This window comes from Colletes latitarsis, unplaced genomic scaffold, assembly GCF_051014445.1.
Source record: "Colletes latitarsis isolate SP2378_abdomen unplaced genomic scaffold, iyColLati1 scaffold0145, whole genome shotgun sequence".
Lineage (NCBI taxonomy): Eukaryota > Metazoa > Arthropoda > Insecta > Hymenoptera > Colletidae > Colletes > Colletes latitarsis.
Window position 1 is genome coordinate 16927 of NW_027488495.1, and position 16579 is coordinate 33505.

The window sequence follows — 16579 nt, forward strand, 5'->3', positions numbered from 1 at the left end:
AAAAATGATTGCAATTGACCTCCGCAAACGAAAATAATTTTTCCAGATCGATTCGAAATTTTTAAATTTTATCGAAAAATTTCACACCTTCTCGAATTTTTTTCTCGAAAATGGGTAGAATTTCGAGGGTATGCCTAATGACTAAAAATGATTGTAATTGGCCCCCGCAACTGAAAATAATTTTTCCAGATCGATTTGAAACTTTTTAATTTTGTCGAAAAATCTGTTCACCTAATCGAATTTTTTTCTCAAAAATGGATAGGATTTCGGGGGTATGTCTAATGACTAAAAATGATTGTAATTGACCCCCGCAACTGAAAATAATTTTTCCAGATCGATTTGAAACTTTTTAATTTTGTCGAAAAATCTGTTCACCTACTCGAATTTTTTTCTCAAAAATGGATAGGATTTCGGGGGTATGTCTAATGACTAAAAATGATTGTAATTGACCCCCGCAACTGAAAATAATTTTTCCAGAACGATTTGAAATTTTTGAATTTAATTGTTAATAACTTTCTAACGAAGCCTCCATCAACAAATTGGTATTCTTGATTTTCGTCTTATTTTGGCCTCCAGAATCCCCCATTAAAATTGGCCAAACACCCTGTATATGTGGTGTATACGTATAAGTATACATACGTTTCAAGCATAACATAGTATGTAAGTAATACGTCGACAAGAAAATATTTCTTTCAGTATAGAATTATATATGTTTATAGAAATGTGTATTTTGGCAGTTAGGCATGTAGAGAAGTAATGTAACTCATTATTTATGCGATAGAAAAATAAACACGCTTTTTAAATATTAATAAAAAGTTATATCCTTTATGTTTATTGTACCTTTACTTTCTCGAGGCAATTTGAGATAGTTTATATTGAAATCGAAATTATTGCTAATGGATCGAAACGGTAAACGTTTTCATGAATCCATATGCAACATATTTTCTTGTCCGTTACATAAACGAAACGTGTCACGCAGTTTTTCAACGTCCTTGTACGTTCTAACTAAGGTTATAGTAATTCAACTAAATTTTAAAACTTATGTATGAGAATTATATAAAAACAGGCACATTATAAATAATGTGTTACATGAGCACCTCCGTATAAGTAGGTTTTCATTTGAAAGTACACGATCTCGGTAAAAAATAGTTACCAAATGATAATTTATCGGTGTATTAAGGCAACTAGAATTCGAGATTACTCGAAACTATCACACGTGATACGATCAGCCGTCTGTTTCGCAATTTTCAATACTTTTTTTTTTCTTCTTCAGAGAGATAAACAACGATCTCAATTTTATACAATTAAATTTTACAATGCAAGAAAATTCCAAATGAAACCCGTTCGTGTAATTATCACAGTATTGTAATTTATAAATATCGTAAACCATTAAATTGTCGCTTTTCCGTAAATCGTTATAGACCCATGATTTTCACAGAAGTGCAATTAGAATTTACGCGATTAAAAGCAATTTATATACTTCGTTAGGTTCCATTTAAAAAGTTCTTTTATACAAAACGTGATACCAACTATTTAATTTTATAAATGTCTTATATAAAAAACGATATTTGAAATGAGTCCGATGGAGTTGATAAGGTTTTTAACGAAGGAATCACTGATATAATTATGCATTGCAACTCTTAATAGTAACTAGTATATTATATGTTACTAGTGGTAGTTTTAGAAATTATTTATACGGGAATACGGATTTACTATTTTAAATAAATTTATAGTATGTAGAAGACAAGAATTCTAACAAGGCATTAAAACGATGTTAGTACGAAACTCTTTCAGTAACTAAGATGTAATGCATATATTATGATGTAATTGTCTACAAAACCGGAGAAAAAAAAAAAAAAAAAAAAGATGGAAACTATAAAACGATATCTATAATTATACGTGAATATGAGTACTAACGATGTGCTATTATGAACTTGTGTTATCATTGTGATAAAGTGTTATGTAATATACCAAGCTGAACTATTGTACTTATGGATCTTATGCATTATTAATTTTCGAGGTTTGGTTACATATTTACAAAGTATAGCACTAGAACACCACTTGTATTCTATCACGTACCGGAAACGTAAAAATATGTTGATAAATGGAGGAGCACGATTAATAGGGATATTATATAGGAATCAAACCTGGAGAAATTTGTACGACAAAAAAAGAAGTCGATATATTCAGATTGTGTGTAAATAATTGATCTCATCATCATCTTAATGGTTAGGTACACGTGACTAATGTAATGAAAGTGCCAAGTGTTAATTGTAGATTAGATTAGATTGATTAACATTGTTGTACATAGTGCCATTTCTTCGTTCAATTCTCTATCACATGAGCATGAGCAAATACAACTACATTTTGATTTATTTTATGCACTTTATGAATCTTTTATATGTTTATACAGCGAATATCCTTTAACGTTACACGAGGATATAAATCTGAAGTAGTTGAAAAAAAATGATTATTATACATAAGAATGATAGGGTGTATGATGAAAATTGTAAAATAATACTTCGATCTAAACAGAATTAATTTCAGACGTTTGGTCAATGTCTAGAATCACGATTACAAGATCTGATAAATTGTGTACGAAGCGGTAGAAATCTTTATAAATTTGGATCCCAAACAGTAATAGTATCGTATCAAAATATGGAACATGCTAGAAAAGTATATGTACTATTTATGTTTCTTTTTTCCTGCCTTTCGGGTTGATTAAATGTGAACATTACTTTAAAAATATTTCAAATGACTACAAATATTTCTTACACTGTATACTGTAAATAATTGCGATAAATGTAAATCTGAACGTATAACTACGAGTTAAAAGCCTGAAATTCATATATTAATTAAAAACCTGAGATTCAACGGTAGAACATAATTTTTTTTTTTTTTTTAAATTCTCTATATCTGATTATACCATGATACTAAAAATAAAACATCTGTACAATACATAACATTACGAAATGTGGAACATATTATTCTGTCAATTAAACAAATACATATATAATTACCGATGTTGCTGATTGCGATTTGATTGCCCCTAAAATGATGTCTGAAAAAGTAAATAGAACACTAAATGATTTGCGTATCAAATTTAACAAAAAAAAAAAAAGACGATCTACATTAACGTTATGGCTAGCACCAGTCAGCCATGTACGTAAAATCTTTAAACAGACTTTGTTCTAAATCGTTAAGTGGCCTTGGATCTTTAGGTGGAGTTAGTTGAGGTTTCTCTGATGTAAATTCTTCGTCGAAATTACTGACATCTTCCACAGAATGCTGGAACATAAATACATAAATGTAATGTATCGCTGAACGCGTAAAATATCGATCGATATCTAATACTTACAATTACTGGAACGAACGGTGGTTTAACGCGTCTTAAGAGTAAATCGTCCCAGGCTATATGCCTAAAGAATGCTTGCTTTTTAACATCTTCAGCGTCTCTTTCGCTACTACCCAATCTTCTATCGGGGTTTTTCCTTAGCAACTACGATCAAACATGAATCATAAAAGTCATTTAAACGATACTTATTGTGTTTCTGTATATATAGAAAGAGAATAGGATAATTACCCTTCGCATTATTGCTATCGCTTCCAAAGAAAGAAATCGTGGATAGCGAACTTCATCGTTCACGATAGAATCGAACACTTCTTCCTCGTCGTCACCGGGGAACGGCGACTAAACAAAATACGTATTAATTAATCGAAAGGAACGACGGTATACGGTCACTGAATTATAGTGAACTTACCTCACCGACAAGCATTTCAAATATTAATACTCCAAGACCCCACCAATCTACAGCCCGCGTGTACGAGGTTTCAGTGAGAACTTCGGGTGCCAAGAATTCTGGCGTCCCACAGAACGTTCCCGTTCTATCTCCGTATCCCATTCCCTCTTTACACAAACCAAAATCAGCGATCTTCACGTAACCCTCCGTGTCCAATAATAAATTGTCTAATTTCAAATCTCTGAAAATTTTAATCGTTTCGTCAATGTTATGGGATCGATGCAAAACTATATTTTACGCTTACCTGTAGATGATTCGACTTTCGTGCAAATATTGCAACCCTAATACGACGCAGGCGGAGTAAAATACGGCTCGCGGTTCTCCAAAAACGTCCGCGTGTATGTGCATCATAAGATCACCGCCGGCTGCGTACTCCATTACGAAACACACGTGTGCCTGCGAGGAACAAAGCTTTTATTTTCAGATGCTTCGAACAGAATCGCGCGTTTTAAACGCGACTGAAACAAATACGTACCTCGGTTTGAAAACAAGCAAAGAGATTTACAAGGAAAGGATGACGCGTAGCGTTGGCCACTTCGAATATTCTTTTCTCCGAAAGCAACGACTCCACTTCGTCTCTTGCTATTATGTCCCCCTTCTTCAGCGCTTTGATCGCGAAATATTCGCCTGTGTTTCTGTACTGCGACAGAATCACTTTACCGAAATGACCGCGGCCAAGAACCGACAGTAGCCTGAAATTATCTATGGTCATTCCGGTGAGTTGAGAGTGCCTTCTGGACTCGTAGGCGCTGTCTCTGTATTGGGAAGGCTTAGTTGGAATTTCGTACACGACCTACAATCGTCAAACCATACGTCTTAGAATAACACGTTTATCCCGGTGCAACAACTACGCTAACATTAATTGTTTAAGGATTAATTGATAGTATTAAGTGTTGTTATTCGATGTAGATATGCGTTAGCCGTAGTTACAATATAGGAACACTAAATTTTAATATAATACGTACGTTGTTAGTGTACTCGATAGACAAAGTTTATTCGTGGTAATTGTTAGAAGGGTACCTACAGCTGCTTTCTCATGAAATGTTTGCGAGATTAGAAGCAAGACGAACGTGTGACATTACACAAAACATGTACAAGTACAGTAATAAAAGCTTTTGTACAAAATACACACACAGGTACATGCACAAATTTAGATAACATGCTGTTTACTAAAACCTATTAAAATTATATAAAAAAAAAAAGGAAATATTAGCAACAGTTTGTTATTTCGATAGAACGGGTTATAGTAGAGCGATTTTATTTTGAATGTGTGAGTAATAAAAGGAGTAAAATAAATAAAGAATTAGAGCTGCGTGTAAAGGAGGTATCTACCTCATCTTCAGGAAACTCGATGACGGGTTGGGGCGAGGGTGTGCGTGAAGAGGGTGGTGCAATCAGCACGGGACGAGGCTCTGTAACGAGAGGCCTCAAATTTGCGCCCTGAGACCCCCCCTTTTCCTCGTTGTGCAGGAAATCAAACTCCCTTAATGCACTCTGTAACTACATTACTATCTGCTTATCTTCAGAAACTACTTTAAGTTGCAGTATACTTTCAACTGTTGCGTACCGGGTTGAACATAATAACTATTACGAACGGACAGTACTTCAGCAAAGTAGATCTTTAAAAACCGAAGGGAGTTTGTTGCAATTACGTCGACAGAACGTGTTGCGCAGTGCAACGTATTTACATTTACACTGAGTTTTATGAGAACAGCATAATGCATAAAAAAAAAGCCAACAGAATGAAAAATTGCGATAACTGAACGGTAAAATGTAAATAAAAGTTTGTACGCATTTAAGCATCTAGCGGTTCGCTGCGCTTTATGAATAGCATTTTAAAAGTTTCCAACGTACCTATAAAAATAGTTATACTCGTAGTACTTTTCGAAGCAGTAAGTGTAAATTGCTAATGTACCTTGCGCAGTTAAAAAGTATATAATATGTACTAACATGCCTTGTCAAAATACATATTACTATATACAGACGTTAGACACTCTATGGAATATCAAATCGGATATAATAATATACTGTATGCATGTGTTCTACATAATTTTTACCCATAACCAGTGTACCAATAACCCTAAACCTTTCGAGTAACAGAAAATACTAGGAAACTTTTTAATACTTTTGCGATAAGATGGGTAATTGAAAAAAATCGCTAAAAGGTATAAGATATCTTTGTTTGAAATTATTGTCTTTCGCCGAATAATTTTGAACGGTAATCGTAATTGCCTTGCTAGTAAAAAAATATAGTAGAAAATATTCTAAATTCGACACGACTTACTTCTTGATCTAATTTTGGCGGCGGTGGCGGTGCTGGCAATGAAAGCTTCTTTGTGACTGTGGGTGGTGGGGGTGGAGGATGTTCCGGTGGACGCGGCAGTGTCGGACTACTACTCGAAGCGGATAGTCCTAAAGGTCTTGCTCCTCCCAAACCTCCTTTATCCGGATCAGGCAATTCACCGGGTGTCTCGGGTTTGTCTTCCAACGAGGTATCGAAAACTAGCTGCAATGGTTGCGGTCCTAGAACATAAAAACTAGCATTACGTTCGTATACTAATTTATTATCGATACAACAGAGAATATATAGATACCTGATGGCGGGCTTTCCGAATTTCTTGTATTATGCAACGAAGGGGCCGATCGTTTCAGGAGTCTACCCCAAGTGGCGACGTTGATGTTCATTTGATTGGCTCTCGGGAAGTTCTTCACTTGTTGCTTGAAAATCTTGCGTTGACGTTGCAGTTTCGGTTTCCTCGAAATCATAGGATTGAGGAATTTGATCTCGGCGAAAAGGAGGCCCTGCGGCTCTAACTGAAGCGCCATTCCGTGTCTCACGTCGTCGATGAACTCTTCTAAACGCAGAAACTTCACAGCACAAAGGGACCTCCAATCTTTCCAATAAATGCCTATTTCAAGTTCCCTCGATTTATCTAGTTCGATGGAAAACCTACGAAAACGACACACCGTTCGCGTAAAATAAGATCTGGGTGTATATACCTCTTACGACAACACGTATGTAATAAAAATGTACCTTTGATCCCAAGCCTGCTGGGAACACGGTCGCCAACTTGTTTGTGCTACCGTTTGGTTGTCCAATTTAATAACTGCCATAATATCATCTGAAATAAACCCAAAGATCATTAATGTCGTTAAGATTATCGAGATATAATACCTGTAACGAAACACTTACTGCTTGTTTCGTCCTTGACGCTGTACGACTTGCTCGAACTACGTCCCGTAACCCCTTTAACAAAACTACGTAAATCTGGACTTGCCGGGTGCTCTCGTCTCGTACGCCCGGGTATTTCTTCCGCCAAGTCTTGGCATCCCATTAACCTAACCTGTAATCGAAACTAGACGCTTGAAACGAAATTCCGTCGCATGGAAACTCATCCGATCGCCCTATGCAAATAGTATTTTACCTCCAATTGTCCAGTAACAGCTGCACATCTTGATACCGAAGCAGGCACGGTGGCTCTGCCTTCCAAGGGACCACGAAACGGTTGCAACGACGTGTAAGTCACGGGGACTGGGCTAGCCGATTGCACGCTGGCTAATTCTCTCTTCAATTGAGCGGCTGTACCACTGTCGGGTGGCAACTCCTGTCTTCTAAGTTCAAGGGATAATCTCAACAAGTTCAGTTTCCTACTTGATTCTGCGAGACTCGCCTGAGCCTAAATTAACGGAGAAAATTAATATAGACAAATACATAGTACATGGACGGGTTCAAAAGTGAACACAGGTGAGAGAGAGAGAATGAAATGCCACTACTAATGTAATCAATATTTATTAACGGCATGAACAGCATAAATAGTAATAGTAGTGTGTACCTGCTAGCTTAAATAAATGCTCGATAGTCAGCAGAATGTTTCGGCGAATTTGGTAACCGGTCGGAAATAGAAAAAGAAAACTACGAGTATGGAATACAGTATCATGATCAATAAATATAATTTAAACACACGCGTTACGGCATCATACAACACAACCTTGTGCGATAATAATTATTTCTAATGCAATTCCCCTATAATGCAGGAAATACTACAGTGCTCAAACCCCTTCGACCCGACGGTGTCTCTAATACTTTGCTATCATCTTCAGAGTAAAATGATAAATAGTGGAATATAAGGGCAACCCATTTCGAATCGACTTTTTCGCGAATCCAAGTTCACAGCGGTACCAGAAGTTCGTACAATGAAATTACAAAAATACTGATATAAAATTGTAAAATTTTATATCGTGTCGCAGGGGTTAAAAAGAAGCTGTAACAACACGTCAGCGGGATACGAGATCTCACGATTTACAATTGCCCGGTACAGGACGAACGATTTTCTTCTGGTCGCGCAACCAGAAGCCCGTTTGCCTCTCGAACTCGCTCATGGGGCCATGCTCGCGCGAGTTCAATTCTTCGAAGTGTCTTCGACAATGCTCGCACGAACACGAGGGATTCTTGGCGGGCCCTATGTGGTGTCCGGGTTTGCGAAACGCATTCACCACAGCACCGAAAATCGAGGCCTTTACAATGTGGTCGGTTCTTTCACCTTGGGGCGTCATGAACGGGGAGGTAACTCGCGAGGGTACTTTCGAGGGAAGCGGAGACGGGCTCTTCGAGCCAAACGGCCCGATCTGATCTCGCAGAGCTTGCGGATGGAAGATACGGTCGCTCTTGGACGCGGAACCAGATCTATCCGCCTCTGAGCTTCTCTGCGGAGGCTCGTTCTCCTTCACGTCAGTCAGGTGCCTCTCCACGGACTCCTGGATGCTTTTGCTGGACCGTCTGACGATCGAGGCTCTCTTGGCCATTCGCTGGCTCTCCTCGCTGGACACGAAACTCCAACCTATGGTGCCGCTCTCGTCGGTGTCCTCGCCGCTGTCGGCCGACGACCAACCCACCTCGTGTTTCTCCAGATACTCTCTCATCTTCCTGTCCCTTAACATGCATCTGCGTTCTATCTGCGGCGACCGCCAGCTCTTGCTGCCCTCCGACTCGGTCTTCGCCCAGATCTCCTCCATCTTCCTTATCCTCTCGCGATCGCTGGAGCTCGCGTACTCGAAGCTGTCGCAGGATGTCAGGTCCCGTCTGACGTTAGGTGTCAGCGACTCGATGTCCGAGAGAGTGTCTTTCGACGAAGTGGCCACCGTCGAGTCGTAATCGAACGGTATACCAGCGTTCGACGACGCCGCCGACCAGGGTGCCGAGTAATCCAGGTCCCTGAGCGCGCTGTAAGAGCTGAACTGCGACGGATACAGCGAGCTGAGGACGTCGTCGCTGTCGTAGCCCTTCGAGCTGGCCAACGAGGGCATTCTCATCGGCGCGTTCCTGAAGCTGTCGCAACGCGACTCCGTCGTACGCTTCAGGAACGCTTTGTCGTCCTGAAATCCGCGCGGCAGAACGTCGCCTGGCACCTGGGTGTGTACCACCCTCACGTCCGGGTTCTCGAACACCGTCAACGGGGTGTCGCGCTCGTTGTCGCTCGACGTGTCGGTGTTCTCGTCGTCGTCCTCGGTGCCCGTGCAATACACGTCGATGTGCACCGTACGGGACTTGCGTTTCGCGCTGTCGTCCTTCGCGGAGGAGTCGGACTTCTCCGATTCGGCCGCAAGTCCCACGCTGGTGGTGGCCTCGGACGCTGTCGGCGATACACTCTCTTGCTACAAGGAAACGGAGGTTCTCGTTATCTAGCATTTTGCGTGGGACTCGCGTTGGTTATTTTCTTTCGTTCATTTTAAGAATCTAATTAGGAAGTACTAACCTTTTTCTTCTTCTGCTCGTCGAAGTGGTAGAGACCGGTGGCAGCCTTCCTCCTGACCCTGTTCTTGCTAAACACCGACGATGACTCCCGGGACTCGATATCCGTAGTCTGCGACGAGGCGTCCTTGCTAATGGTGGTCGATCCAACCTTGTCCTTGCCAACGAAGCGGTTGGAGGCCTCTTCGGCGGCTTCCTCGCAATCCTCCGGCACCGTGGTGAACTGATGACGCGCGAAGACATGCTGATGGGACGAATGGTGACGCCAGGAATGATCGTACGAATGTTTGGTGGGCTCGCTGGTGGTCGTTCTGCCGACGGTGTCTTTCTTGGAGCCGTCTACCGCGTCCACGGCCGAGAGTACGATGCTGCAGGTGCTCTTGCAACGACGATTGTACTGCTGGGACGGACGACGGGACGGTAAACTCGAGTAGGAATGCGGCGAGAATTCTGTAGTGTAGCCGGAGTCGGAGACGTTCGCCGTTGGTCGTCCTCTGGACGACGAGGACTCGTCGTTCCCCGAGGCGCTGGACCTGGGGATCGTGAACGATCCTGGGTTAGGTCTGGGCGGCGGCGTCGACGTGAAGAGTATGTTCCCGCGTTGGAAACCGAACGCCCCGGACGACGCTGATGGCACGGACATCGAGGACGCCTGGGCCGTAGACGGGGACGTATCCGTGGTGTTCCATCGATAAATCATGCGTACGCCGCCAGAGTCCGTGACCGTCGAAGACACGCTGGCCGGCGTCTGTCCGGATTCCGTGGTGGTCGGCGTGCTATGGCGGATCGTCACCTCCGCTCGAACCAACCACGGCGGTGGTTGCGAGTTACCAGGTTCCCCCTGGCGTCCGTACATGTCGAGCCCTTTTCCTCGGTCTCCTCCACGCCGTTATCCACCGCAGACCGTTATCGGTCAACGGACGCCAATTCGGCCACCATTTTACGGGCTTCGTTGCGACGAGAATCCGAGCTCTCTCGCACATGGATTCGAGGAAAGCGTATCCACGACGAAAAAACGATAGCAGTCTCTCGGTTCGCAGAACCCCGTGCAGAGGTTTCGAGAGGTTAGAGTGGATATCCGACCCGATGCAAGAGAGAGAGTTTGACACCGAGGGTCCAACCGAGGAAAAGTTATTTCACGGTTCGCGAACTCGCGAAAGACGAAGAAAATCTACGATATTGCGTCTCCGCGATCTATTTTCGGACTGCCGTTACCGCGTTCGAGCGGTTTTGGTATCGTTTGTATCACGTCGATATTAAAATTGTAAAACAGTCACCCGCGCGACGGAACGCCACGGACTCCATCGTGATCCAGCCTTATTTTTTTTTCCGTTTCTTCAATCGAGACCGATAACTTTTCTCATAATATTTACATTCGTTGCGCCGCATAAGCGAATATATGTTCCAAGTGTATATCGGGTCTCGTTACCGTCGCCTGCGCGCTCGCGGTCCCGTAAGGTGACAAACCATACGTCGGAGCCGGGTATAATTAGCGCAATATAAATTTGGAGCAACGCACGGTCGGGGGGACCAAATATACCTGGAACCAGATGATACTCTCAGGCGTCGTTTGCTTTTACCGACGGACGGCGTCTCGCCCACGTCGGTCGTCGATACCCACCGACCAAACGATTAATAATACTGTTCGAGCAGTCTAAATGATAAATGCACGTTTTCCCGTGATCCTCCGGTTCCCTTCCAACGGAATCTTTCCTCGAAAACGCAGAATCGACAGTACGGCAGCGCCCTCTATTTCTGTCAGTCAACTTCCCGTCTTGGAATTCGACGATCCTTGGCGGCGTCTTCGTGCATGGCTTTGTCGCGAAGAAGGAAATCGCTGGCGACGATTAGATTAGGAGAAACTTCGTGCTCTAGACGAGTGCAAAGCGTATCCACAGGTGTTGCCTCTCGACACCAAAAGGGGCGTCACAGTCAGTCTTCTCGTAGGCCATAGTTCTCGACGCACGAATTTTAATCGCGAGCGCGGCGGACGTCGACGGGTCCAGGGATGTCCTCCGGAAGGACACACGCGTTTCCCGAGCCGTCTGTTCGCGATTGATTGGCGCACATGTCGTTGGTTTATCGCGTTGCTCGCGACTGGGTCGCGCCAGTTCCCCTCGAGAAGAGGTGGTAACTAAGCGCGACCCGAAAAGGCGTCATAGAAGACGACGGGGTAGCGGGGATTAGACCGGTGGCTATTTTGAGAACCGGTGCGTGGACGCCAGGCGTCGCTCGGACTCGACGTCGTAGTCTACGTCGAGAGACCCTCCGCGCCGCCAAAATCCATTCTGTCCACCCGGTGGATGAATTTTTTGATCGCTCGATCCCCCCCCGTTCCACTTAACACACTTCGATGGCCGCGCGGGCGTTTCGCCTGGCCACGAAAGCTTTCACAAACATTCTTTTTCCGACGCGATGTAAATATTTTATAAACGTTGAAACAAATGAAAAGAGGAGAGGCTTCCTAACAAGCCTCTAGACGACGGGATGTTGAATAGTCGGTCGAGGAGTTATATAGGAACGTAAGGGTCAGTCAAACGCTTGCGAGAGAGGCAAGAGCGTAGCCCTCTGGCGGCGAGTACGGAAAGTGACGCCACAAACCCTAGATGAGGCTCGCATTTTTTCTAGGTTATGTAACAAAGTGGGTTTCCGTTAATTGTATTGTTGTGTCGTACGTTTTTAACGTAGAATTCGAGGAAGATTAGAAATGGCGAGCATTTTGAGAACACGTTACGAAGATTGTGCTGTGGATTGTTTTCGTATTATCCGTTAACGATAATTTGTGTATAATATCTGTACATAATAGTATAGGTTTCCATTTAAAAAGATCAAAGTTGCCAATAAGCCAGAATAAAACAGAAGTGTTTGCCTTGAAACCCTTGAAACCAAGAAACACTTGTATTTAACATTTTCGCCAAAAAACGTGGCGTTTTCCATATTAGCATTATTTCCTCCGCACCAACGATCCAATGTCGGTACGAAGAATGGCTTTCACCATCAAAGGGAATCACGCGTTACGGTTGAATGAGATTTTATAGATATAAAACAGTAGCAATGAATATCAATTTCATGAAAGACGCGTCCGAGAATGTCATACAAACAGCGACACGCACATAATACGTGTCTGTTATTAATATGGTATGAATGGTACCCTTTTGACGTCGTATCTTCGCCGAAGCGTACAAAAGCTTTTCATTATCGAACACGTCAGCTGTTGCATCCGACTCTATCGAACATAAAATAACCACGTACCTCAGTTAAGGCCTTCTTATCAGCGACTTTGGCACTTTGCAGAAGACGTATCACGTTCTTAGCCCCTTCCACTACCGCGGCTTCGATCCGCAAACGATGTCGCAGCTCCTCCACCCTTTCTTCCAGCGCGAGCTCCAAACTGGGCTCGTACCTGTCTGCAATCAGTAATCGACGACGTTATCGATCCGGTTCGAAACAATATCTATTTTTTTTTTTTCTCTCTCGAACAATGGAAAACCTTACTCGACGATGGGAACGTCGTTTCATATCGATTTCGACGCGTCTCTCTCGCGGTGAAAATGAATCGAAAGCACATAGAGACACGGCTGACGAGTCACGAATCCCGATACGATGACTCGGTTAAAACGCGACTGGCGATCGTTTAACATCTACACCGAAAGCGAGATTGTTTTCGCGTCACGCGAGACCGCCGGTGTCCTCTCGTCGCTGGTGCAAGAATTGTTAGGGGAGAAAACGATAACGGTGGATTTTCCCAGCGTCAAAGAGACGCGTTCTTCCGAGTCAGAGCGTCAACCTATTTGCACGTGCTGAATAATATCTTCTGCGGACCGTTGCACCGATCCATTTGGATGATACCAGACGAGTTCGGGAAGGGAATCGAAGGTTTTCACGAACCGTATTCGTAGAAATACTGTTTCGTTTCTAATGCTTTTCGCTCGTCTTTGTTAAATTGTACCTTTATTGCTAGTTGTTTCGCCGTTTGGCGGCGGTGCGTCACCGCGCGCGTGTTGTTGCTGACGCGCTTGCCGGACCTTCATAATGCGCATGCGCAGGAACTCGATTTTGGCGCGAGAATCGTCCAACATTTGTTGCGCCTCCTGCAACAATTTCTTGTCCCTTCCGCTGGTCAAACTCTGGATCATGTTCTCGGCGCCCTGCTTCACCTGCAACCGCGAACAGAAACATAAATTAATCGAAATTTTCATTCAACGAACAACGGATGAACGCGTTCTCATCTTTTATTCGCTCCTCGAAACTTTGTTCCTACTTTTAACAGAACGAAAAGCGAAGAATAATTTTGTTTCTCGATTTCTAATTACTTTTCTGAAATTGTTACCGTAACAACAAACTTTAAACTGAAATTCACCTTTTTGAAGAAAAATTTCGGCATTTTTGCTGCTTTCTCGACGAAGCTCGATACGCAACTGCACGTTTCCGAAACATTGTAAGTATTCACCAGCTCTACGGCTAAACCTATTATGTACTGTAACGTATCGCGCGATATGACGTAAAAGACACGATTTTGCTTCGATACGGATCAGGTCGGGCATCGACAATTAGTCGACCTGGACTGGCGCGTTGCCAGGATCGATTCCTTCGTGGAAAAATCTCGTTTACTTTTACCGATTTTCTGTAATCGAAATTTTTCGAATTTACGATCGATAACGTTCGATACGTACGATAAAAAGTCGCTTGAGAAATAATTAATCGAGACACACGATACTCTGGTTCGATTCGATTCCGATCGATGTCACGCGGATTGAACTCGCGAAGCAAGTTCAAACCTTGCCTCTACGATTAGTTTAAATCATCGTGTGACGAAACGGGAAGCTATCTTTAGTGGAAAGAAAAATGCCGACGATTCGCTGTGGCTGACTCACAGCGAGAGCGAACAAGAATCGTTACTGTCTCTCGAATAATCGCTCGCGAATCGCAGACCGATTATTACACGACGTTCCATACATTGTGACGTACCCATATAGACAGAAAGAGGCGTAATAACGAAATTATAAACCACAAAAATAGGTAACCTCGCGTCGATGTAATTCTCACAACTTTGACACAAGAAATTTGTGAAATTATTATAATATTGTATAAATTTAAAATACAATTTAAATTTAGATTTATACTGGTGTACCTTTCGATTTTATTTTTTTTTTTATTTTTTTTTTCGTTTGCATTTCTTTTTAATAAACGATGTCTACCTTGAGTTCGATATTGAGCTGCTTCTCCAAGGACAAAAGACGGAGATCCGTGAATAGACCCTCCTGACTCGGCGACGACGGCCCCATTGGTGACAGAGGCGTGTCTGAAACGAAAATAGGCGTTGAAAATAAAAAGCCGCCTCCTTGATACGGTCCAGCATAGTTTCATCGCGACAAAAATCCATTTCGCTGTATTTTTATCATATCTGTACAATACATTTTCTATCGAAACGCCAAACTTTTTCGTCCCTAACCTCAAAAATGTCATATCCCATCGATTTTTTTATCGAGACTAAAATTTCGAAGATTTAGATGTGTTTGTTCGAAAGTACAGTGTCGATTACGAAAATGAAATTAAGTTCCAAGACGTATTTTCTATCGAAATGCTAAGCTTTATCGTTCTTAACCTCAAAAATATCGTATCATGTATTTATTCGAAAGTACAGTGTCGATTACGAAAATGAAATTAAGTTCCAAGACGTATTTTCTATCGAAATGCTAAGCTTTATCGTTTCTAACCTCAAAAATGTTATAACCCATTGATTTCTTATTGAGAATAAAAATTTCGAAGATTTAGATGTGTTTGTTCGAAAGTACGATGTCAATTACGAAAATGAAATCACGTTCCAAGCCACATTTTCTATCGAAATGCTAAGTTTTATCGTTCCTAACCTCAAAAATATCGTATCATGTATTTATTCGAAAGTACAGTGTCGATTATGAAAATAAATCACGTTCCAAGACATATTTTCTATCGAAACGCTAAGCTTTATCGTTCCTAACCTCAAAAATATCATATCATGTATTTATTCGAAAGTACGATGTCGATTACGAAAATGAAATTAAGTTCCAAGACATATTTTCTATCGAAATGCTAAGCTTTATCGTTCCTAACCTCAAAAATGTTATCGTCGATTTCGTATCAAGAATAAAAATTTCGAAGATTTATATGTGTTTGTTCGAAAGTACGATGTAGACAGCAAAAATGAAATCAAGTTCCAAGACGTATTTATTAAGGAGAACCTGAACGTTTGGAATATTGTTTAAATTATACGGCTGGAGTCGCGTGGGTGTCAGATCGTGTGATCGCGTCTCGTTACATCCGAGAGTTTCAAGTGTCCAATAGGTGAAATCGTAAAGTACTCGAATCCCACTTCCTGTAACCCACTAGAGATATCTCGGAGGCAAGTCTAAAGTCTCCCACGTGTTTAATGTACTCCTCAAGTATAATATAAGCGTAGAAAGAGTGCTGCTCTTCTTTGTTTCGCGTATACACCGTTACGCGCGAATTTCCCATCGCCACTTTTCGCTAGACTGGCTACCGAACGATGTTGTAAACGTACAGCTCGCCGAGTATAAAATTTTTACGTGTTTCACACGAGATAAATAATAATTTCACATGTTTACAATAAAATAGAATTAAATACAGATTATTCTTATCTTTGCACGTATTAAAAATAGTAATTAAAAGTAGGCAAATATTATCCCCATTTCGAAACAAGCTGTACACGGTTAAAGAAACACGACCGTGTTCAAATAGAACTTCTACGATCGTACGTATGCAGAAACAACGATCTGAAAGTACATAGATCGCGAGAACCGAGTGTCAGAATTGTAAGTACAGCTTCCGGGCGAGCCGGAACCCGACGAACAATTAACATCAATCAATTCCACTTACGTAATTATATCGACGCTGTTTGCGAAACATACGCGACTTTAATACAACGGTCACACCCTGATACCTTTTTTTCATCGCCAATATTGCCCGTACAGGGCGATCTGAATAACTGGGCGGGGCCATAGCCCCCCCCTTCCACGCGAAGATCAACAAA

General features: G+C 42.1%; 2 protein-coding genes across 4 annotated transcripts; both read right to left on the reverse strand.

Moving 5' to 3' along the window:
- Nucleotides 1-696: 696 nt before the first annotated feature.
- Nucleotides 697-14942, reverse strand: LOC143351371 (serine/threonine-protein kinase N-like). Of its 3 annotated transcripts, none has more exons than XM_076782838.1 (15): nucleotides 14748-14942; nucleotides 13499-13706; nucleotides 12802-12956; nucleotides 7226-7477; nucleotides 6994-7144; nucleotides 6835-6922; nucleotides 6395-6750; nucleotides 6085-6323; nucleotides 5133-5300; nucleotides 4276-4593; nucleotides 4045-4196; nucleotides 3762-3981; nucleotides 3584-3691; nucleotides 3359-3499; nucleotides 697-3288 (listed from the first exon to the last, which is right to left on the reverse strand). In XM_076782838.1, the coding sequence occupies exons 1-15, from the start codon at nucleotides 14832-14834 to the stop codon at nucleotides 3145-3147; spliced, it is 2787 nt and encodes a 928-aa protein (XP_076638953.1). In that variant the 5' UTR covers nucleotides 14835-14942; the 3' UTR covers nucleotides 697-3144. The 3 variants fall into 3 exon arrangements, with proteins under 3 accessions (XP_076638953.1, XP_076638954.1, XP_076638955.1); XM_076782839.1 differs by lacking the exon at nucleotides 14748-14942 and adding an exon at nucleotides 13910-14495; XM_076782840.1 differs by lacking the exon at nucleotides 5133-5300.
- Nucleotides 7516-11883, reverse strand: LOC143351373 (uncharacterized). Its single transcript, XM_076782841.1, has 2 exons — nucleotides 9554-11883; nucleotides 7516-9452 (listed from the first exon to the last, which is right to left on the reverse strand). The coding sequence occupies exons 1-2, from the start codon at nucleotides 10403-10405 to the stop codon at nucleotides 8094-8096; spliced, it is 2211 nt and encodes a 736-aa protein (XP_076638956.1). The 5' UTR covers nucleotides 10406-11883; the 3' UTR covers nucleotides 7516-8093.
- Nucleotides 14943-16579: the final 1637 nt, after the last annotated feature.